Raw genomic sequence first — 24,721 nt, forward strand, 5'->3', positions numbered from 1 at the left:
TGGACGACACAATTTTGAAAGCTGTTAGTAACAACACAGCACCTCAAGACTTACAGAAGTGGTTTAAGGGACCCAGAAGTTAAGGAAAAAATACTGCAAACCTCCCCTCCCCCCACAGAAAAAAAACAGAACCAAAATGTCTTCATGCCTTCCAGGAATGTAACTCAGACTTTTTTCATTGGACGTTCTCTAGACTGCTCTTTTCCCAATAGGCGAAGGTGCTTGAGATACTTAGAGTAACATTGAGTATTAACTACAGAAATTATTTCATTTTTCTTTTGTTTCTTCAGAGAATATATCAACATATACTGTAATTTGCTTAGCATTGGTAAAATCTTATTTAAGATTCTGCATGCTAGATTTTTAAAAATAATGTGTTAATATACTAGAAGGAATTAATAAGAGAATAGAAAGACTAGTGATATGAGGGATAATCAGGTGTCATTGGGGAAGGAAAGGCTGCAGGAACTTCTCTCAATATGCAGATGCCAGGAAGGTGGTGGTGGGGGAAACAATTTACCCCGTGCACTGATGGTTGAATAGAAAATACATTGTATTTGGTTTCACAGGGTTAAAACAACATCAACATCATCCCATCTTTAATAGCCATTTAATAATGATATAATTTTATTATCCCTTGCAAGTTTAGAATTGAATGTTTTATTATCATCAGTGTTAGATCTGAACTAAATTTCACATTCTAAGATGTGCCTCCCTTGTGATACCAAAATATAAAGATAAGGGCACATTTGCCTTCTCCCAATCAGCTCTGTCCTGGAGAATTCCCAGGAGCTTGGTCTTTCTTGTATGTCTTATTTCTTGGGAATGGTGACAGTGTTGGGCCAAAAACAGGATGGGGCCAATTTATTGAAGAGTAGAAAAAAGAGAGATGAGACAGTTCCAGGAAGAAAGTATAATTTGGCCTATCCACTTTTTTCTTTTTGCTTATTTACAAAGGTTTTTTTTTACAGTTTTATCTCCCATTGTTTCATCAATGCTGTGGCCAGCAAACTTCATTTTGGAAAATTTCAAGACACAGCCTCAGTCATTTCTATGTGCCAGACTATTCTTCAGAAGTTAGGATATACATAAATTGGTAATAATAGTATGTCTATACCAAAAGATATATCTTAAGGCCTTAAGTCTCTCCAGACATTTTACACTAATTGTTTGAATAATGTTTTTACTGACAAATCAATCATTAAATTTAGAACTGGAGAAGTAGAACAGTTGCTTAAGAGCAGCATTTGTCTTTTCATGGATAGTAAAACTACCAACCCTGTTTTCCCGGGAGGCAAAAGATCTGATGCTACCAATCAGATTAAATTCGAAGTTGCTGGAAAACTTTTTGGGCTTTATTCAAAGTTGCAAGGTTTGTGCATTTGGATGCAGCAGTTTGCTGTAAATTAATACTGCAAAAATGAGTGCCGCAAATGTTCATTTATACAATTCCAAACTATGGTTTGTCTTGCTTAACCATGGTTTGTTGAGTAAAACATAAGCTAAACTTGCTCAATACATTGTCAAAATACATGGAAACAGCATGCTGTATTTTGGCAGAAAAAAGTGGGTGATCATATTTATATACATCTTCTAAAGGCTTGTGGCCCAGGCCTTTACCAACAAATGAATACCATTGGGAAAACTCACGGAGGCAAGCGGTAGCCTAGAGGAAACATTTGTTAGTGGAGTTGAGAATTGGCACATTTCAGCCCTTTCCTTAGTGGCTTCTCTGGGCTGCATTTAGAAATCTTTTGTCAGCTGTTCCTCTGATCAGTTTCCACTTGGCCATGGCATGCAACCAGCTGTTTGCTTTGATCCAGGCAAAAGAGCATTCCAAGCCCACTGACCTTCCATAGCCTTTGCAATGACAGCTGTGTAGCACTGCTTTCTGGGTTAGCTCACTGTGGCTTTAAGACTCACTCAGGCACAACCTGGGAGAGTACCGTCCAAGAAGCCTGGCTGTCAACTCTGTGGATTGTATTGGTTGAATAGGGGTGGTCTTTCACCTATGGTGATCTTCTCCATCGCCAAGACCTATCTTGTACAATGCTGCTGACATTGCAGACCCATTGGGCCCGGCAAGAGCCTTCCTGTTTTCTGCCTTCCACTTGCTATAACAGAAAAATGGTCACAGGTAAGATCAGTTTGTGGTTAGCAGAAGGATTCTGCAAAGCCATTTAATAATCTCCTCCTCCTAAGCGGTCAATATGGAGATGGCGGATGAAGTATACAATTGTCCTTTTGCCCGATGTCTATGAACATCGGGCAAAAGGACATTGGATTATTTAGAGAAGGAAAAGGCATTTTGTTTTACATTTGTAGTAGATGGGAAAGGAAGTTGTAATGTGAGAATATTTTTCAAGCCATATAAAAGAGCAGTGTCAGAAACTGGAAGCATTCTGAGGAAGAAAGTCTAGCTGAAGTGTTAGTTTATTTATTTATTTGGTTTATATCCTGCCATTCTACTCTGACAAGTACTCGAGATAGTTGAGAAAAGTTAAAAATAGAGAGAGGAAGGTAAATACATAGATTAAAATTAACAGTAAAATTGATATTAAAAATTATTTAACAGTTAAAATCTAGGTTAGGGTGCCTTTTTATTCTTGAAGATGAAGTGACCTAGTTTCTTGAAATGCAAGGAATAGATTGTCTTCAGTGTAATGAGAATGAAACCACAGCAGTACATCTTTAGGGTTTAATAAGTTACATGCCTGAGTTAAAAGTAACATGGCTGAGTTTGAATGAATTTCTAAGACTCAACATGATGAATTGTATACTGATGCATCATAAAGACCATGCTTATAATTACTGCTATAACAGAGGAGCATTCCATATATGGAAGTTTTTGAATCTTATCATGGTTACAGAATTTTATTTAGACTGAATGAGCAGTGAATTTTGTGGGAGTTGCATATTGCTGGTTATCTTTGTCACTTATCTGATGGAAACACTTTTCGATCTGCTTAGTTAAGGTGATCTGCTGAGTTAAGGTGGTTGCAGTGTTATCTTTAAAATGCTATTGTATAAATCATTTCTTGTGAGAAGAAAAGTGCTGTAAAGAAACAAAATCTTTGTTTAAATGCATGAGCTTGCATCCTCCTTTCAAGATATGGAAAGATACTTGTTTTACTAAAGGAAAAGAAGGGAAACGCCTTGAGTAACTTTTATTTTACCAACACAAAAAGCCCTTAAACCGTTATAGGGCTATAAGGCATGGGCTTCAAAATGCAAGACGACGCATGTTGAATATGAAACTCAAGAAACCACTTGCAGTTGCATTTAATAGCAGAACATTGGTTGAGCTGGACCTAACAATAAAATACCTCCAGGTCTAAATTATTCTTACATTTATTAATTTCATGTCCAACCCCTGGTTTGCTAGATAGAAAAGTCTTAATAAACAGTACTGGTGCATCCAGAATTGTGTTTCTGAGAATTTATTTGTGTGTATCCTTTTTTTAAAAAAAATTAAGTAAAATTAAAGTGTGAAAGATGAAGGGAATGAGGTATCATTGGGGAGTACAATCCACGGGGGTGGTGCATCTCATGACCGGTGGAGAGACAATGCCTCCATAGCTTTAAAGGTTTTGATCATCAGTTATTTAAGTCATAGAATCTGTACTGTTTGCAATGCCATATTTCATAGTACATAATAAAGTCAATCAGGGATAGTCATGGATGGACCATTTATAGCGACTAATAAAGAAATGACTTTATTAAGATATATTCATCCTGGAGGATCAAAAGATGGTTTAAGTTTTAGCTTATTTTTGAGAAAGATATGCAATTAACCCTAGGATTGGACTGAATTATAGATCGTTTCTGCATTATGCTTAGGAAAGACTGTGGTCACATACTTACCTGTACTTTTAGTTGAGAAAAGAAGTTGGCTGTCTTAGTTAAGCAAACTCTTCTGAGTTAGAATTGATGCGGCTTGCTCTGCCTGACCAGAATTGTGAGCTCAAGTTGTCTGCACAGCGCAAAAGCACAGCACCACAGCCCTGCTGCTAAGTATGCAGCTATAGCTAGCACAACATTATAGAGATGCTGGTCTGCTAAGAATTGCATGTAGCTGGGCTGAACTTGCCAAGACAGTACTGGATTTTGTGCTTCAGTGGAGCAGAGCTAGGAATAGAAACGGCTAGCTCTCTAACATGTTCGCTACTGTATCCCTTTCCAGCCACTCTTAAAACATCCCTTGCACATCTAAGAATAGCACTTAGTACTTCGAGTGTTGCTGGGGCACCATCCTTAGTAATAATAAATTCTGTTTATTATTTATTTATCAAATTTATATGGCCACTGATCTTACAAGGAGTGATTCTGGGTGCCGAACAGCAAAAAAGTATAAAACAATAAACACGACAAACACAGTCGTGTTTTAAAAGTTTTTAGAATAGCACACACAAGAGATTTGACCAGTAACAGAGCCATCGCAAGATCGAACCATATAAAATTGTACTTTATGTGCAAAAGTGAACAGTGATGTAGACCTGAAGTATCTCTGTTTTGAGGGAAAGCAGAATTTCTTCAATGGAGAGAAATCACAAACATAACTAAGAAATAGCCTATAACTTCAGTGCCAATTTTGAAGGCTCCCCAAATCTCAATATTAGTTTAGTGCTGAGTGGGTTCTGCTGTTCCCTTGGTATCAACCATTTATGTTAATATGGCATCTTGAGAGACATGGGAGCATTTGATTCAAATCCTTGTCCAATTTATTTAAACAACTATACATTTAAATGCAATGTAATTAATTGCGTTATAATTAATTCCCCCACAATGTAGAACTTACATGCTGTGCAGATGTAGCCAGCTCCAAGCCCACTGTTTTGACTACTGACTAATATGACATGTCACTGGCTTTTGTTATTTGTGAGCAAATAACTCTTAAGGCAAGGCTGCATTTTAAAGTAAACAAACAGCCTTGCCTCCTTGCAATGCAGCAGATGGTCTAGCTGCACATTTTTCATGTTGAGGTCAAGTTGGTATCGGCTCAAATCCATGGATGGGAGACCACCGGGCCAAATATATGTAATAGGTTAAAAATCCTTCATACCTTATGTGACATCAAGGCATTGGAAGGATGGTACTTGACAGAGAGTCTAAAAATGTTCATTGAGATCCTTGTGCAGCATTGTTCTGTGGAACCCATTCTTGGGCTAGTTTTATCCTCACTTCAAAGTAGCAGAAATTAACCACAGCCATTATTTTTTAACACTATATATCATTTGCAGAGTGTCCTGAGTTCAGTCCCCAGCATTGCCATTATAAGGTCTTTGGTGATAGGTCTGAAGAAAACATCTCCTGAAAGCCTAAGAGAATTGCCATTGAGTCAGTGTAGACAATGTTGGCTTAAAAGTGTTACAAATCTAGCTCAGCTTCCAAAGAAACATTGTTCACATGGTAGCTAAATTGCTTCCTGCCCCTGATATGTCCCTGCTTGAGCTAATTTCCCTCTCAGCTATGTCCCACGTCTTCTTCCAATGGCCCTTTGGAATATACCATGAATCATTAAGAATAAAATTTGAACCTAGATTTACAGTTTTAGTCTAGAAATGTTTCTTGTGAAGTGGTCAGGTCTTATTATAAAGGAGAACTAGTATACTGTAATACCTCCTAAGGTCATGTTAGGTTATATTTTTGGGAATTTTTGAAATCTGATAATATAAACGGTAAATATGACAGATAAAACTATTTTTACCAACTATTATATATATATCTCCATTGTAACGAAGGAAATAACATGAAGAAAATGAAGTCAAAATCAGATTTCCAGTACATATAAAACTAGAACTCTGTGACCTGCACTACCACTTCTCATGACTAGCAGAGAATTTGTGTGTGAGAGAGAACGTGTATGCACAAACAAAATTCTTCTCTTGGCATATAATTAGATTAATATCTTACATTAGTAAATATTTCATGTTTATTTTTTTTCATAATTAGTAATGCTGGGAGGAAAAAAAGTATCCTGTAGGACTTTTCTTCTTTGAAAAAAAAATGGTAATGCCATAGTAATCTGGTCTGGTTCTGCAGAAGTTTTTATCGAAGACAATTTATGTATACTTACAGATAATTAGAAAAAACATTACTTCCTTATTAATATAACATGCAAGTGAATAAGTTATTTGAGCAACATTTAGGTTATTTCAAGTTTTGGGGTTGTTTGAATACTTTGAAAAAAGTGCTGTGATAAGACACGTGAATCTCAGCAAAAGAGTCCACAAAAATAGAAATGCATATCCTGGAAAGTAGTAGAATAAAAGTGACGATCTGATGATACCTTCAGGGTTTAAGAAGAGTGCTGCTCAAGTCTCCAGTGCAAAATTACAATTGCTGGAAAAGAAATCAGAGCTGGCCTTCCTCAGTCAAACATGCAGGTGCTAGAATTCTTGCTGGATCACATGGGCTGACCAAGAACTAGTTGAGTGAAATCATCTACAATGTCATGTGGAGCAGGTAGCTAGTTCAGAACAAAATATTTGCCTATAGCTGTGCTGTATTTTTAGTCCAAACATTGTATAAATTCTTAGTGTTAGTTGTAACATACAATGATTTTGCACCTTATTGCCTTTGAGGCTTGAACCATGTGAAGATGTTCAGATCTTTCTGACTGATTTAGAGAAAACAAATGGTCAATTTCCAGATTATTCTGTGAATTCTTGTTCATTACTTTTCTAATAAAACTTATAGTAAAATTCTAGCTCACCATGGTGTCTTATCAGGACCTTGTCTGGAGTTCTTTGTAATAATTGTGCGTTGGGAAAAGTGAAATCCACACATTTACATTGATAAGTTCTTGCACTGACAGTAAAAAGTTATTTCTTGTGGGAGAAGAACAATAAATGATAGTTTGGAATCTCAAGGCAGTGCCAGGAACAGTTAAAAAATTGATTACCCCATATACTCTTGGGAACTCTTTTACCTAACCATGTTCAAAAAGTTATCTTATTTGTAAGGGTTATATTGCTATATAGTTTAGATTTAATGATAAGCTTAATGTCTATTAATTTTATATAGGTATTTATACTTTACGGATCTTTCTGTTATTATTTATGGTTACATATAGATCATTTTAAATATTTTATTTACTTTTTTGTTCACTGTGTAATCACTACACAGTGCTGATTCTTCTTTTGTATTTCATTGTTTTAATAAATAAAACTGATGTTAAAATGTGTAGGGATGCATAAAACAACCAAAATATAATACAAACTCAAGATTTAGTATTTGAAGATGGCAGGATTTGATTTTCATGTAAGATTCAGGATTTAGAAGCAACAAGATTAGATTTGAACCTATTCAAAGTTTTGATAGGTGCTTTTTTTTTCTTAAAAAAGGGAAGGGCTCTAATGGAGAGGAATTAAAACTTTTCAACTACTTTATTTGCAGAGTGGGATGTAAATAGCTGTGGTGATAGAACTTTTAGAGCAGGGGTCTCCAACCTTGGCAATTTTAAGACTTGTGGACTTCAACTCCCAGAATTCCTCAGCCAGCTTTGGTTGGAGAAAAACTTTGGTCTAAAACAGGTTGGAGACCCCTGTTTTAGAAGACACCAACCCTGCAAAATTTTGTCTGGCTATCCTAGAGGATTTAATTGCAATATATTTTTGAACTATTCCCCCTTCACTTCTTTTAAAGCAGGCTAGAAGGGATGAAAAAACAGACTATAAAGAATTTGCCTGAATCAATTTAGAAATAAAAACATCAAAAACCTGTTTTTAAACATGTTATTATTAAAGATCAATGGGTTCACCACTGTCAGACCACCTGTTTTTGCTGGGACGTGTCTTGGCCTAGTTCATTGTCCAGCTGTTCATGTCACCATCAGGGAATTCAGTCCCTTTCTACTACTTTGCTCCTCAGCTTTGTCATTTTATGGAAGGAAAATTATAATAACATTTAAAACTCCGAAAGCCAGAAGCTACAAGGAATCTTTGACTCGCCATCAGTTCACTCCAAAGCTATTTGAAGATACCTCAAATCATAGGCTTGATTTGAAAGGGTATTCAATTGAATCTCATTTGGAATAAGTCACCACTTCAACATTTTGCACAGCCCTAAGCAATTTGGTTTGGCTGCATGACAAAATTTTGCTTCTTGCCTAGGCCCCACCTAATCATCTGTTTCAATCCTTGTGGTCCCAGCCTACCAGAAAATGTATCCAAGGAGAGGTATTCACCAAAAATTAATGCAAACGCCTTCTTCTCGTTTTCTACTTGTTGCCCCTCCTTTATGGCTTTCAAGCTTGGCCCCACCTTTGTTTCTCCTCTTGCTTCTCTTGCCTGCACCTATGATGCTCTCATCCTCCCTTTCCAAAATCCCATTAGAGTAGTGATAGGACATGCTCAGGAATGCATCCTTGGTTCTAAAAGGTAAAGAGAAACTAATTTTCCCGACCTAGAATTGATTACATTTCTATCGTGTCCGTCCTCTAAGAAGCAGAGGGCTTTGTTTGATCTTCTTAACAAACCTCTGGGACAGGGCAGGGGAACGATGGCCCTTTTATGACTTGTGGACTTTAACTTAAAGCCAGCATGGCTGGCTCAGGAATTCTGGGAGTTGAAGTCCACAAGTCATAAAGGGGCCATAGTTCCCCATTCTGCTCTAGGTGGATTAACTGAATGATAGTTATTGTTCTGAAGGTCACCCAATAACCTTCAGGACTAGCATGGAGTTTGAACCCAAATCTTAGTGGACAAGCGTCTTAACACCAGACCTGCCGTGCTGCATTGCTCGACAGTTGAAAGCCACCCTTGAGAGTTTACATGTACTGAATGAGGGACTAAAAGTGTTTTGGGAGGTGCCCATAGTTTTCTTTCTCTTTTCCTTTTTCTGTGGTTTTAAATCTCAGTGCCAACATTTCATTCATCTCGTATTTGACCCTCAGTTTTCCATTTGGTGTTGTTCAGTAGATACTTCCACAAGCACTAAGTCTGAAAAATATTATGAAATGCATGCCATTTATTTCTTAATGCAATACCTTGTAGCTGCACAAATAAATTCAGTGGACTTCTTATTTGGCAAATATAAAGAGAAGTCTAGGTAAATAAAGTAAATGCTAGGAAATATGAGCATTAAAATAGTGAATTGTATTTGTTTGACCCTCACTTTGTGGTTTACGGTATTACTAAAGAAATATACTTAAGAGGGAAATACAGACAACAATTTGATGTACTTCTGTTGTCATTCTGGGCTATTTTAGGAAATTAAATCCATTGTCAGCTCTCCTACTTTCCTACAGACAAGCTAGGAATAGAACCAAATTTCTGGGCCACATCTTCACTCTAAATTGCAATGGAGATACCTGAGACTGTTCTTAAACTGGAGTTCATTTTGCGGTCAAGGCATATAATGTTATTTTGGGGCAGTACAACCATGTTTTGCAATATTTTTCATCTAGGCTCTTTTTTTGTCCTCTAGGTGGCAGCAGCACCCCACAATGCCAGCTGCCTCCCTGCAGCCAGGTTGCCTCTCTGGGCCGCTCTCTTCCTACTGAGACAATCATGTCGAGCCAGCACAGCCATGCTCCCTTCTCCAGCATCCAGACCATGGCTGAGCATCAGCAGGTAGTTCCCTGGAAAATCCTGACTCTGCCTTCCTTAGAGATCTCCCATTCAGCTCATCTTCAAAAACTATGCAGTTAAACTGTTAAGCTGTTTTCCCGCTTTCAAAGGTAGCTATTCCACCCAAAATCTGCATGCATATCTTGCAGTTTTGAAGCCCTCGTTTTTAGCACCTGCTATTAGAATCCAGACTTTAGGTTCAGTCTGTTAACCATGGAACATGGATAGAAATTTCAGAGGAGGTAAATGGCTTCTATAGTATCGGCCACAACCTCCAAGTGATAGCAAACTATTGGTCAAGCCCCTAAAGGAAGCTCAAATTTGGTGACAGGCTCTATATTCCAAAATCAAAATACAGTCATCTTAACATCACTACTGCACGCTCTTTTCTTTGTGAATCTTTTTTCCCCTAGTTCCATGGGAATTATGCCTACAGTATATCTAATTGTTGTGTTTTCGTTATTCCTCTTCCATAGATCATGCCAGACCTGGCCATTCTGCAGAGAAGGATCCCACTTACATTTCGGGACTCTGCTACAGCCCCACTGCGCAAGCTCTCTGTGGACCTCATCAAAACATACAAGCATATCAATGAGGTAAGTTCTTTTGAGGGCAGCTTTGATTAAAATATGAAAGGAGGAGGAGAGTAACGTCATAAATGCCAGCCTCATTTTTCCTTCATTTTATATGTTGATAGTACCATTCCATGTTCTCGCAGTAGTCAATCTGAGACTTTAGTTGTTGCCCTGAAAAAAAGTAACTTTCATTTTTTAAAGGAGCACAGAATTTTCTTTTTGCTTGGGTGGTTGGTTGGCTTTTAGTTACACCCTGATCTTTGCTATAATTGACAGGTCTATTATGCTAAGAAGAAACGCCGAGCTTTGCAGGTGGCACCTGAGGACACAAGTACCAAAAAGGAACGGAAAGTGCACAACGAAGGCTATGATGATGACAACTATGATTACATTGTCCGCAATGGCGAGCGCTGGCTAGAACGTTATGAGATAGACTCCCTCATTGGCAAAGGATCCTTTGGACAGGTCAGAGGATGGGGGGCAGCAAAGAAAATAATTTTGTATCTGATCTGTAACCATATTTGGGGCTGTACTCATTTCCATTGTGAATATGGGCTGGAAACCCTCCTTTGCTGCAGATAGTGTCTTTCATCAGATGGAAGACAGTGTAGACATAGCAGCAAATTATCTTCAATCTTCAGAAAGAATGAGTCACTGGCCAGTGGTAGAGCACATGATTTGAAGGCTACATAAAGCCATTTTGCATTCCAAAGGAGGGTGTATGAGCGTTCTGCTTGAAATCCCACAGACTTTTCGCCTGTCAGGAAACAGTACTATATTATGTGGACTGGTCATTTGTCCCTGTAAGGCTGTAAATCCTGTCTCCTGTAAGTAACTAGGAATTGTATTTCCACCTCATTCTAAGCTAAGTTTCCTTTTCCAATTCTCAAAGAGTACTGTTGTTGGCAAATTTGACTGTTTTCCTCTATTGAGCAATTACTTCCACTTGTTACCACTTGTACCATGGTGGAATTGTGGTTTTAGACCTTAGTGACAAACTAGGGATATTGACACTGTCTTGGACTCCTTATCAGCAGCTTTATTCCCACCTAAGCTTGTTGGTACTGGAATTTCAGTTTTCCTTTAATTGGGAGATGGGGATACAGCTTCTGAATTCATGACCACCATGACATTCATGGACTTGTTCAGGATTGTGGCCCCAATACAAATGGGTGTCTACATGTTCAACTTTTTTTATTTGGCTTTTGTTTTGGAGCACTAAGACACAGTCTTAGGGGTAGGATCACTCTCTGGTTACTGTGGAATTGATTGGCTCCCCGCACCTATTTGAGGAAGGACTTGTTTGATTGGTCCACCTCAAGTGCCTAATGATTCTTGTTGGTTTCCAATGGACAGTATTACTGAGTATTTGCTAAACTCGGGGGAAAACGGGGTTGACAGAATTGCTTCTGAGTGACCCATCTCTGGCCCTCAGCTTAAGAGAGCATATTAGAACTCTGAGAAGCTCTGGGAGATTATATGATTTAAGAGTCAAGTAGAGCAACTGTGGTGTGGGAAAAAAAATATATGTGACTGAACATAGGGAAAGCCTCAAGTTCGTGCCTACGTTGGGACCGTAAAAGCAGTGAAAGATATTCTCCACTGTTACTGAATCTGTGGACAACTATCCAGCAGTAGCCCTATTTGTTGTTGTTAGTTGCAAAGTTGTGTCCAACCGATTGCAACCCCATGGACAATGTTCCTCCAGGCCTTCCTGTCCTCTACCATCCTCTGAAGTCCATTTAAGCTCACGCCGACTGCTTCAGTGACTCCATCCAGCCACTTATTCTCTGCCGTCCCCTTCTTCTTTTGCCCTCCATCGTTCCCAGAATTAGGCTCTTCTCCAGGGAGTCCTTCCTTCTCATTAGGTGGCCAAAGTATTTGAGTTTCACCTTCAGGATCTGGCCTTCTAAAGAGCAGTCAGGGTTGATCTCCTTTAGGACTGACCGTTTTGATTGCCTTGCAGTCCAAGGGACTCGCAGGAGTCTTCTCCACCACCAAAGACCTCAATTCTTTGGCACCCTATTAGGGAAAACCAAGCTGGATTGTCTGTTGGGCTTCATGTAGCATCTAAAGGATCAAATCAGCCTACTTCACTCAGTTAGATACAATCTAGGCAGGATCATCTGAGTTGATAAGGCCTCATTTTGCACAGTTATATGAGTTATATGAGTTAGGTTTGTGCCATTGAATCCTAGGAAGATTAACAGCATGTGCACTCATGCTGGTTGGAGAATTCTGGGAGTTGAAGTCCCCCCCTATTAAAGTTGCTGAGGTTGAGAAATACTGCTCTAGGAGTCGCTTTGGGGGATCCCTGAAGATTCTGCTGTCCAAATGGTGACACACCAAGGCCTTTTTCGTTCTGATACTGACTGATTGTGCTTTAATTTTATGCTGTACTTGGGGTCTTCAGAAATGGTGGCATATACCAAAGTAATAAATAATAAGCTGCTGAATACAAGGTAATTTTATTATGTTTTTTCTGCCCCTGTAGGTAGTGAAGGCCTACGATCAACAGGCTCAGGAATGGGTAGCCATCAAGATTATCAAGAACAAGAAAGCATTTCTGAGTCAGGCTCAGATTGAACTGCGGCTGCTGGAGCTCATGAACCAGCATGACACTGAGATGAAATACTACATTGGTGAGAGTTTGTGGGAGTGGACTCTCTTAACAGGAGGGAGAGATTCTGGAATTGGTTGAGAAACATTAAATAAGATGTAGCCGGGACTGGAGATTGATGAGAAGTTTTCATGCATTGGAGGAGTTAATTAAAGACAGGATGGAGAGAAGTGGCCAACAGCATACTTTTTGATAAAACAGGATTTCACTGGCATGATACTCTAGAGCAGCAGTGCCCAATCTTTTGCCACTGTGGACTGGTTTCGTGAAAGATAATTTTTCCACTGATGGGGGTGGAGGGAGGAGGAGCGTGCAACTTAGATCCCTTGCATGCACAATTTACAGTATGGTTCGCACTCCTATGAGATAGAGCTGAGGCTGTGATGGTAGCGCTGGGAAGCAGCTGCAAATACAGATGAAGCTTTGTCTGCTCGCCTACCGTTCACCTCCATCTGTGTGACCTGGTTCCTAACAGGCCACGGACAAGTACCAGTGTGTGTTCTGGGATTTGGGGACCTCATACTCTAGAGACAAATTTGTCAGTGAGATGGTATTTATTTATGTACTGAACACAAGTACTTTATAAACCAGGTTCTTTCAGTGGGATACTGTCAAAACAATAACAGAGTTGTAGCAGGCTGACCAGTATTGTCATACCACTTTGCTCTCTTTACGTCCTCAGTGCACTTGAAGCGTCATTTCATGTTCCGGAGCCATTTGTGCCTGGTGTTTGAGTTGCTGTCCTACAACCTCTATGACCTGCTTCGTAACACCAACTTCCGTGGCGTCTCTCTCAATCTCACTCGCAAGTTTGCTCAGCAGCTGTGCACTGCGCTGCTCTTCCTGGCAACACCTGAACTCAGCATCATCCACTGTGATCTCAAGCCTGAAAACATCCTGCTCTGCAACCCCAAACGCAGTGCCATTAAAATCGTGGACTTCGGCAGCTCCTGCCAGTTGGGCCAGCGTGTAAGTGACTCTCTAGCTCAGCAGTTACTAACTGGTGGTCTGTGGACAACTGGTAGTCCGCGAGAAAATTTTGGTGGTCTGCAGAAAAATTATATGCAATTTTTATATTGCACTAAATCAGGGGTACTCAAACTACGGCCCCTGAGACAGATACGTGTGATGAACGTTTGTGTTGCTGTAGAGAGTCTCCCCTTTCGGGGTCTTTTTGTGTGGGTAGGAGGAGGACAGAAATTCCAACTTGGGGTCTGCTTTGGCCTCCTGGTGCCGGGCTTTGGGCGAAGGCTGGAGGGAAGTGCCGCTGGTGGCAAGAAGCTGGAAGCCTGGAACTGGCTGACTATCTCAGTCCACTGAGCCTCCAGGCACCAGTACCTGGCCTTGCACTCCCACAGATCTTCCCTCTGCTTGGAAAGCCTATGCTCGTAGTCCTCGGTGAGGTTCTTCTACTGAGCCTCCTTCTTGGTCAGATCCAATTTGAACTGAACTGTTTTGCCAACCCTTTCTCGTGGTGGCTGCTTAGCTCCAACAACTGCTTCCTGTTGGGGCCCTAAGGAGCCTGGGCAGGGAGGCGAGGAGTGGCTGAGAGGGGAGGGGTGAGTAGAGGCTGGCGAGGTGCCCCTCGACCTGAGTGACATCAAGTTGGCTACACCCACCCAGTCACATTACCACCTAGCCACACCTACCCAGCTGGTCATTAGGCAGATCATATTAGTGGTCTGTGGGATTTAAAATTATGAATTTAGGGGTCCCTGAGGTCCGAAAGGCTGGTGACCCCTGCTCTAGCTCTAACCTGCCCCATGAAACTGTCTCCCGGGGCTTGATCCCACGCCTTTCCGTTGGCTCACCTTGGCACATTTTGAGCTTGAAGAGGTCTCCTCATTCTCAGATCTTCAGCATTTTGACCTTGCCTAGTTGGGAGTTCGTTTGATTCGGTAACCATTTGACAAGAGAACCACAGAGAAGAATTGCATCTGCTTTGACTTTTCAATACTCTCAGTACAGATGTTTGATCATCTCTTTATCTTTGACCTTGCAGATCTATCAGTATATCCAGAGCCGATTTTACCGCTCGCCCGAAGTGCTGCTAGGCATGCCTTATGACCTGGCAATCGACATGTGGTCCTTAGGCTGTATTCTGGTGGAGATGCATACAGGAGAGCCCCTCTTTAGTGGTGCCAATGAGGTAAAGTGGTCTTGACAGATCAAAAAAACAACTCAACAGCAACTGGAATTGGAACTGTGTTGGGAGGGCCACCAGTCCCTCGTCAGGGAGCTTAGCGAAAATCTCTGTTATTTTGAGTTGAAAATACTGGATGTGTCTGAGCACCATGACCAGTTTTCTAAGTCAGTAAGCCTATAGGTGGATCCCAGAGGTCATTGAAGAAATAAGGAGATCAGAAATTCATATCGGGGGCTAAGACACTGAGCTTGTCGATCAGAAAGGTTGGCGGTTCGAATCCGTAGTTCAGGTCTCCTGGGTGAGCAGGGAGATTGGACTAGATGACCTTCAAGGTCCCTTCCAACTCTGTTACTGTTAAAATGTTAAGTTGTGGCTGTCACCTGCTGCCCCTGATCCTGTGATCCCTTTTCTCTTGCAGGCGGATCAAATGAGCCGGATTGTGGAGGTGCTGGGACTGCCACCACCTCACATGTTGGAGCAGGCTCCCAAGGCTCGGAAATACTTTGAGAAGCTGCCCGAGGGGGGCTGGGTCCTCCGGCGGGGCAAAGATGGCAGGAAGGTAATAACTCTGCGCAACTCTTGGGTCTTGGGGGGGGTTCTGCTGCCTTTCAAGAAAATGTAGACAACTGCAGTAAAGGTCTACCTGCTATATTAGATCAGTGCACCTCAAGTGAGGATGATAATAATATTTGTAAGTCCGCTCTAATATACCTTATTAAAGGTGAACACTGAAGAAATGGGTTTCCTGTAGAGCACTATCTAAAGTAAGGGGAAGAAAATACACGGACTGTGCTGATTAAATCTTTTCTCTGCTCTCTTTCTGCTCACATTCTAGTCTTTTTTTCCTTCGGACTTCTTGCATGCAAAAGGGGGTATGGGAAACAACTTCAGAAATGCTAAGCTGAGGAATAGCCATCATGCTGTTCTTTGGGTTGGCTTTTAGGGTCATGTTAAGCCTTTTGCTTGAAGGAGACAAGGACATTATTTCTGTTGGAACTTAGGTTAAAAGAAAACATTTTGATTCTGTACAGTAATGAATATTGCATATTCTCTCCAACTTTCCATTAATTTTCCTGCTGCTTGATCTCTTTTAGGACTACAAGGTTCCAGGGACACGGCGGCTGCATGAAGTATTAGGGGTAGAGAGTGGGGGCCCAGGCGGACGCCGTTCAGGAGAGCAGGGCCATTCGCCTTCTGATTACCTGAAGTTCAAGGATTTAGTGCTGCGCATGCTGGACTATGAACCCCGTAGCCGCATCACTCCCTTCTATGCCCTGCAGCATAACTTTTTCAAGAAAACTGCTGATGAGGGCACCAATACGAGTGCCAGCACCTCTCCAAGCCTGGGAACAGAGCATAGCCACTCCACCAGCACCACCAGTTCTGTGTCCAGTTCGGGTATGTATCTCTCATTCCCTTCCCCTCCCCTCCCCTTCTTTCTAGCTCTCCTCCTCCCCTTATGTCCCCAGCACTCCTTTCCATCTTCAGCTCGGGGAGTTCATACTAGCCCATCTGGTGAGTATTCCGTTCTCCATTGTCCTGTTTTCGCACAGGTGGTTCCAGTGGTTCTTCCAATGACAACCGTGGTTACCGCTACAGCAATCGTTACTACAGCAACATGGGCACAGTGCATGCTGACTGTGAGATGCAGAGTCCCCAGGTATGTTGGATGCCAAGCCCCAGCCATTTAAGGCTGCAGGTCTTCTCTGAAACCCTAGTCCTAAAAGTAACAACGCTACCCCCTTCCTGTGTCCAACCATTCTGTAATGATCCCTCTTTTCTCTTGTTTTCCTGTAGGCGCTTCCTCAGCAGCAGATGCGTCTCTGGGCCAGCGGTGACAACGAGGGTATTCCTCACATCTTACCTCATAAGCCCACACCTAGTCAGGCCATGCCATGTTTCCCCCCGAGCGGGCACCCTCCGTACCAGCGCCCTCCACTCCCGCTATCTCCTCCACTCCCGGAGGCCATGGAGGTGTCTCTGGGCCCTCGCCATCTGGACTGCAACCCCACTGGGCTGGGCTCCTCCGGCTTGCACTTGGGCGCCTCGGCCTTCCGGACTAGGACTGCTGGCGGCTCACGCCCTGAGGGACTTGGCCTCAACTATCCACTTCGTGGCCGTGGGCACCGAGACACTGACGAGACTGCACTGATGGGCGTCTGTGTGCCCCAGGGCACAGCTGCCAGCTCCTGATGATGGACTGGCCCGGCAGGCTAGGAGCCGGTGCCCAGCGAGAGCACTCCTTTGTTGCACCAGAGCCTGGACGGGCCGGGACTAACTGTAGGGCAGGGAACTAGTGCCCATAGAGCGCTTCTCCACATGCGAGAATCTGAGTGGGCCAGGACTTGGGGTGGGATGGGTCAGGTTGCCTGGCTATGGCCAGTCTGGAGACCAGGTCCTGCTACTACCCAGGACCCTGCTGCCAGTGGTAAGCATTATGGGGTGGGAACGCGGGAGGGAGGGGGGATTTGAGAGGGGGAAGCATGTGGAGCCAGCATCCTGCCGCCCTTGCAAACTGGATGCTGCCTTCCCCTTTTCAGTCAGTGCTTTCTCTGACATGCGGTCCTTCCTGGCCACAGCCCCTCTTGATTCACTCAGCGACATGTGGCCTGCCAGCCATTCCCTTCCCTGGTGCGAGAGATTTCAACATCCTGTGCTTGGACGGACAGACAGACTCCTGTGCACTACATGGACTGATGGGCTTGGTGGCCTGTGTGGTCCCGTGGGAATTGCTGCTAAAACTCCCTCCCTGCTTGGAAATAAAGGGTTGCCCCAACCAGCGAATGTTTATGCTGACTCATGCGCAGCCATCTTGGACCTGCCTCTTGTTATGTGTATGCCAGGGGATAGTGCCTAGGTCTGTGCTCTGACATCCTTGGGTGGAACCACACGTGCCAGGCTACCTTAGGAAAGGTGGCAAAGTGGGACCTGAGCTGGACCATGGCTGTGAACTGTTAACTCTGCCTTACTTGAGCTCTTGCATCTTTGCACAGTCGTCTGATTCTGCTTTCTTGAATAGGAAGTTTGGAAGCTGTGCAGAGAATGAGGGATGTGACCCGATATCACTATTCATTGTCACTTGAGATTGGTCCTTAACCTTAGCACCCAAGCATGCACCAATATATTAACTTCATATGGGTATTCCCCCCTCCCCCTCCCCCTCCCATTCCCTCCCTTTCCCTGTTGGATAGGCAAGAAACCGATGCACCAAGGCCAAAGGTCTCCTGGAGAACAGATCTCCACTTTCCACTTGCTTCTTGTTACTCACCAGGTGCTTAGTGCTATCATACTATGCAGTCAAGAAAAGTGCTAGTGTCTGACCAGAGTTAGAGATGTTTTGTGTTAGTATTGTAGCACCAGCAGATTGCTCTGGAACGAGGTGTTCGCCTCTTTGTTCTCTAGTGCAGGACACATAGTTCCAGGCCTGGCTAAAGTCAGACCAAAGGTGATGCCTCAGTGGAAATACCAAGTGGTTGAATGTGGCTTTTGTCTATGGCGCACAGCCTTTTTTAGTCTAGAAACTCATTCCAGTGGATCAGGGTTAAGAAACTTGTGACGTTCCCATCCCATGGGCTTTCAGCCATTATGTCCAGAGATTAATGACAGTTCTAATTTAGCAATATCCGGAGAGCTACAGGTTTCACACTCTGTGTTTATATTAGCCTTGCGCTTAGCTGTCATTACACATAACACACAGGTACGTTGTAGCTTGACATTTGATATTAGGATCCAGTTTCCTGAAAATCTGCCATAAAGGCTAGCTTTAAAAGTGCAAACAGGCCTGGTTGAAGTAAGGAGGCAGCTCATTAGGTTTCGGATCGGTTGGAGCAAGGGCGCTGCAGTGTTTCCTGCAAGTGTCCATTGCCACCTAGAGAAAGCTGGAACAAAGCATACTTCGCCATCAACACAGGTTTACGGTATTTCAGTTTTCTCAAGGCTGCAAGGCTTTGTTGTGTTATTTACAACAAGGTACATAACCTTGCACAGGTTGCTGCTACTTAAAAGAAATTGGAAAGACGTATTACTGCAGAGGTGGAGTGGCATAGATAGCCAGTTAGGGAGGAGGGCTATGGAGACATCGATAGCTATAGGCAAGTCTTAACTGGGAAGAAAAGTCACAGCCGTACTCGAGAACAATTTCACAGTGGATTAAAAAAATATATTAAATTGGCGTTCATTGATACTTGTGCGAAGAACTTTCTGCTGGAAACGGAACCCTCAGGCACTGCCACTCAGCAACAAGCATCACAAAAGTTGCACACCCCCTGCAGTTTTGGATGCTGATTCTGAGCTGACGTTAGTTAGAATTTAAGCTAAACTTGGGAATGTATTGTTAGCTAGCAAGCCCTCCTTAAATGATAAATGTTTAGAAATGAGCATCAAAGGATTCTGTGTTCTTGCTTGCCTACCTGTTGTCTCTCCCTCCCCACCATGGAGTTCACATTTTCACACCTTTGTCATCCATCCATCTATATTCTTCGAGATGCACACAATTTACAAAGGAAGGAAGTAGTTTTCATCTTCTGCAACTTGCCTCTTATGTGATTATCTTGGTACCGATTACCTGAAATGCTAGTTGCCACAGGGTAGCTGTAACTGCAAATACAGTTCTTGTGCTGTGTTTTAACAAATATTTCACAAGCTGAAACGAGGAACCGCAACAGTATGTAGTGCGTGCAGGTGCACAACGGAAGGAAACGATTTCTCGGTTCTGTAGATTTTTAATTTTCTTGAATTTTAACTTACCCCACCCAAGGAAAGGTTGTCATTGCAAAAAAAAAGTCTGTTCATTCCAGTTAGATATAAATCTAAGAAAAAGTAATGGAAACCAAAGGAAATGTGGACTTTCCTGTTTCAGTGGTTTAATTGCAAATTACCTGGATTAGGCCCGAGGGTTCATGCCCGATTTTTAATTGGGGGATTTTAAAAATGACAATGGAGATTGGTTTTAAGCAAGATCAAATTAGAGTGGTGGGGGATAAAAGCTGCTGTAAATACAATCCCTAACACTATAAAGTTAATTCAGGTAAGCAGGACGACTTGTAGCATAAACTTGACACGGGTTTTTAAAAACCATTTGGATTTAAAAAGTGATAATAGGGCTGTTACTTCCCCTGGGCTGATATGGTTAAAGGCAAGGAATTGCTAAAAGCATAGAAGAGGTTCATACATTGTACTAAGTCATAATATGATTTGTTTAGATTTGGATTAAGGGTAGCATGTTGGGTTAACCAGTCACACACCATCTACCTTGTCAGTCTTTCACTGTAGATCCCCACTGGGTTTATGCCATGAGACCTGTATTTTGCTTTGGTGAATAGGTAACAAAAATAATAGCGTATTTTTGGTTCTTGAGGAGAGCTATTTTACCATCTTGTACCTCAAAGTGACAAATAGGGAAGAAAATGGAAATTTGCAATTTGCCTAGCTTGTACAAATCATAGCCTATATATAGGGTTGCTGAGGATATTAATGTCTAATCTGCTCAAGTCCCTTCATTTTTAATTCACCATTTTGACTAATGGGTGACATCCCCGGTGTTTCAGGGTGTGTGTTTGAGATAATTACTGTTTTGATTGGGTTAGCTTGATTTTCTCTTTCCAACTTCTAGTCTTGTCTGATTATATACAGTGAAAATACAGAATTCCACATGTTGGACTCCGCTATCGTTACTCTTGATGTATTGCTGTGGTCGCTAATATAATGTTCTTTTCATTCTGAGGATATTACATGAAAATGTGATTAGTTTAATCACAAGCAGGTTTTTCATGGGAAAAAAAATCAGAAACTTCACACACACACACAAAATTCTGATCCCCGTGTTTTTGACAGCGCCAGGTTCTCTTCCAGTTAATAATTTCTGCGCAATACACAGCCTAGGATGATATAATGTGTGCTACTTTTTTCTACTTCAATCTAATGTCTTGACAATAGAGCCGTAAGAACAACTGCCATGTATCCTTTTAGGCTCACACCCTGAGATGTGGGTATTTATTCCTCTATCACCTTTCCCTCCCTTTAAGTAAGTTTATTTAGCTAAGCCATGAAATCTACAACTTGCTTCCTGGGCCAAATCAGCTCAAATGCGGTAATCTTTGATAATATTTTGCACCAGTGCATTTGGGGAGTTGAAAAAATGGATTATATACATTATTAAAAGAGCACAGAAAAATATCTGCCTAGATAATACTGAGCTAATTGGAGTAATAGTCTCAACACAGCCTAATAATAGCTATTAATTTATCGAGCTCAATACAGCCTAGCCATAGCTAGGCCAGTTTGGAAAGCTGTCCTCCCAGTGGACATTCCATCATCACCCAGTTTCTTCTGCAAGTCAGAGGGAAAGCCAATGCACATTGCTTGGTGGGGGAAATCTGACTTTCCTTCCCCAGGTCTGTTTTTAGCAGCAATCAACCCCTGCTACCAAATTAACGGTTCTGTTAACTTCCATGCATTTCGAACAGGGGAGTGGTGGAGAATTCTTTTCCAATTAATTTCTTCCCCTTCCCCTATTCTGGTGATAGTAGTGTGGATTTAGCTTGTTTGGGATTGGGAGATGTTTTTTCTTGGGAGGGCATGAATGAAAACATTGCTCCTCCTAACGGGGATACCCGATTTGTATAGACACAAAGCAGCCTACCAGAACTTTGTGGGGCGTTAACTTATTCTTTAAATGTGTGTGTCATTTCTGGCAGTTTTTTCAGTTTCTTCCCCAATCAATAAGACATTTTTATTTGAAATGCCCACAACAATGCAGAGATCTTGGGTTACAATCAACAAGTGAACTTGCAAGTCAGTGTGCAAGTAGTTGTTGACTTACAGCTACAGTTGGGACCTGAATTTCTGTTGGCTAAGTGATTAAGTGAGGCATGCCTGATTTTACAACCATTTTTGCCACAGTGAAGGGGAAAAAAATGACTGCAGACATTAAGTGAATCGTGGTCATTAAGCTAATCTGGCTTCCAGCATTGATTTTGCTTTGTTAAAAGCTGGCTAGGAAGGTCCCAAATGATCACATGACACACACCCCCGGGAAGCTACAAGCATCGTAAACACATGCTGGTTGCCAAGTGACTGAATTTTGGTCACATGACGAGATGCTGTGATGGTTGTAAGTGCAAGGACCAATCCTAAATCCCCTTTTTCAGTAATGTTGTAACTTTGAACTGTTACTAAATGAATGGTTGTAAATTGAGGATTACCTGTACATAACGTATTGGGAACGATGCATTGGTATGAAAAGATAGCAGGGCAGGAGTTTTTAATTGGCATGGCTACCTCATCCCTCCAATTTCAAACTTGCTTAGATTAGAACGTGTTACCTTAATAGTGACATTTGCAGGTTTCCCTTTCCTATGTTTATTTCTGCCTGCTGCTTGTAAGCACCTTAGGTGGTTTAATCATGTTGTCCCATGAGCAAGCAGCATTTCCACAGGAGCTTTCAATCTTCTGAACCACATGCTTATTTTATACGGTCAAAACATTTAAAAGCAAAGAAGAGCAAGGTAGAAGTTGTCTTTGCAGAAGCAACTATCATTCTTTAGCAAAACTTGCTGTGTTAATTTTAACATGCCGTTTCTTTTTTTAAGGGATCGTTGGTAACCATTGGTTACTTTCCAATTTCCATCTGCAATAAACAATAACCGATAGAAGCAGCATGGATATTTGGGCTGAATGTTTTGTTAAAGATCAGTACATATTAACACATCTCCACCCTTTATTCACCACCATTTTTTTCCAAACTCCATCCTGAAAAGGTCTGATAAGAAATGGTGAAGAGTGAAGAGAGTTGAGGAAATTTGTTTCTCAACTGTCTATCTAACTTGCCATTTAGGAGTCCGAAAGGGTCTCTGGCTGTATTTTTTAAGAGCACTTAAAACATAAGACACTAGGTGTGTTCACAAAACCCTTTAACCCAGAGTAAAGCAAGCCACGGTTGGCTCAGTCCAGGATTCGAACCACAACTTCCTGTTAAGTCTTTATGCTGGCAGTATTCCCCAGAGATTTTTCCCCATTTCCCTAGCCACCAAATTACATTTCTTGCACCAGATTATTCCCTCCTATGCCCTCAATTTGAGTAATACTGTTGTTTTCTGAAGGAAGTTTTCTGAAGTTTTATTGCTTCCTTGATGAGCTTATTCATCACACTTGGTATCTTTTCAAACTTCCCTATTTTGAAGTACAGATTATATCCCAAGTTTCTCTTTTGATTTCCTGACTTTGTTCAGCTTCCTTTTAAGCTGTCTGTTCATTTTTTTAAAAAAAACAAGTTTTTCCTTTTTGAAAATAAATATGTAAACATCACGGAAGTCACTTAGGATAGTGAATTTGCTCCTGTCGTGCTATAGAGCAGTGGTCCCCAACCTTTTGGGCACCAGGAACCGGTTCCATGGAGAGCTTTTCCGTGGAACAGAGGGGGTGTGATTTCACGTGCTACCTGCATCCCATGGATGGGGCTTCGCTTGTTCACACGGCCCAGTTTCTGGCATGCCACAGCCCAGTGCCGGTCCACGGGCCGGGGGTTGGGGAGCCCTGCTATAGAGCTAACAGAATTCAGACTGCTGCCATGCTGCTCCAACTATGACAGAAAAGGCATCCCTCTCTCTTGGTTCTCTCTTACTTCAGTACCTGGATCATATATGGTCTTTGTGCCCCGACTGGTGTATCTGCTGGTCTAGATCGATCTTTGGTCTTCTGAGTAAGTACAAGGTCCTCTTGTCAAATCTGACCTGCAGAGGTTTTTTTTTTGCATAACTGAAAAATGCTAAAAATACAAATCTATTCATAAAGGTCGCTGCTGTGTTCATTGCGAGGCAGTTTTTGAAAAGGAAAAAAAAAAATCCGTAATCTGTTAGCAGCAGAAGAGAGAAAAAATTGAAGGTGGCCACGAAATGGTAACAGATGGAAGTCTGCAGTGCAAGATTATTGCCACCCACTCCCTTGGGAAGTGCAAACGGGCCTATTCGCTCGTTTTCAAGGGTGACAGAACAAACGGAGTTAACTCAGATGACAAAAGCTAGAAAAAAAATTAAAAAAAAAAAATTGCTGAGTATCCATTTGCCAAGTTACAAACTGTAGATATCCTGCATGTTTGACCAGACTCTTATTTATGTGAACTCAGAACTGGCCAGACTCCTTTGAAACTTACCGTCTGAATGTCTATGGAGATTCTCAGACATCCAGGTCCTGGTTGTCCCAAAGGTGCTTTTTCAAGAGGCAACTGGACTTTCTGGTTTTTGTTTTTTCCTTTGAAGATGTTTCTTCGCTTCTCAGCCAAGAAGCCTCTTCAGCTCTTTTTCAGGGACAGAGCTGAAGAAGCTTCTTGAATGAGAAGCGAAATGTCTTCCAAGGGAAAAACAAAAACCAGAAAATCCAGTTGCCTCTTGAAAAAGTATATTTGGGATTACTATCTGAAAATGGTAAAACCAAACCAGAGTGCCATATGCAGCAAAGTAACAGATGAATGAAAAACGAAGGTGTTTTCTGAGCCACAGTATTTGCAAAAAAACAACAACCCAATAAGCTGAAGCTAATTTAATTTTTATCGTGCTCATCTAGACTAGTATTTCTCAACCTTAGCCATTTTAAAATGGGTGGACTTCCAACTCTCAGAATACCCCAGCCAGCATGGTCCACATAAAGTCGTCGAGGTTGAGAAACACTGATCTAGACCCTACTCAAGGTATACAAGCAAGCCTACTCCTCCTCTAGCACCACTTAGGCTCTCGCTTCAGCAGAAACTACCCCTAGGTTAATGTGTCAACTTGCAGTCAGCTCCACAAATGGAGCCACTAGTGCTGGCTCTCAT

General features: G+C 41.9%; 1 protein-coding gene across 4 annotated transcripts in view; it reads left to right on the plus strand.

The window, feature by feature from the left end:
- LOC117669302 (dual specificity tyrosine-phosphorylation-regulated kinase 1B) overlaps nucleotides 1-24,721 on the plus strand; it is a 38,512-nt gene that overhangs the window by 10,559 nt on the left and 3,232 nt on the right. Inside the window, exons 1-11 of one of the 4 annotated variants that reach the window (XM_034423633.3) lie at nucleotides 1,856-2,137; nucleotides 9,430-9,575; nucleotides 10,049-10,168; nucleotides 10,424-10,612; nucleotides 12,642-12,789; nucleotides 13,450-13,736; nucleotides 14,770-14,916; nucleotides 15,332-15,472; nucleotides 16,008-16,311; nucleotides 16,467-16,573; nucleotides 16,711-17,692. In XM_034423633.3, coding sequence (XP_034279524.1) covers nucleotides 2,050-2,137; nucleotides 9,430-9,575; nucleotides 10,049-10,168; nucleotides 10,424-10,612; nucleotides 12,642-12,789; nucleotides 13,450-13,736; nucleotides 14,770-14,916; nucleotides 15,332-15,472; nucleotides 16,008-16,311; nucleotides 16,467-16,573; nucleotides 16,711-17,106 — 2,073 coding nt within the window. In that variant the 5' untranslated portion in view covers nucleotides 1,856-2,049 and the 3' untranslated portion in view covers nucleotides 17,107-17,692. Of the gene's footprint in view, nucleotides 1-1,855; nucleotides 2,138-9,429; nucleotides 9,576-10,048; nucleotides 10,169-10,423; nucleotides 10,613-12,641; nucleotides 12,790-13,449; nucleotides 13,737-14,769; nucleotides 14,917-15,331; nucleotides 15,473-16,007; nucleotides 16,312-16,466; nucleotides 16,574-16,710; nucleotides 17,693-24,721 lie in introns of those variants that run through there. The other 3 variants (XR_004592405.3, XR_015729495.1, XM_034423635.3) reach the window with 3 other exon arrangements.

Source organism: Pantherophis guttatus, chromosome 10 (assembly GCF_059756535.1).
Source record: "Pantherophis guttatus breed Tessera chromosome 10, ASM5975653v1, whole genome shotgun sequence".
Taxonomy (NCBI): Eukaryota; Metazoa; Chordata; class Lepidosauria; order Squamata; family Colubridae; genus Pantherophis; species Pantherophis guttatus.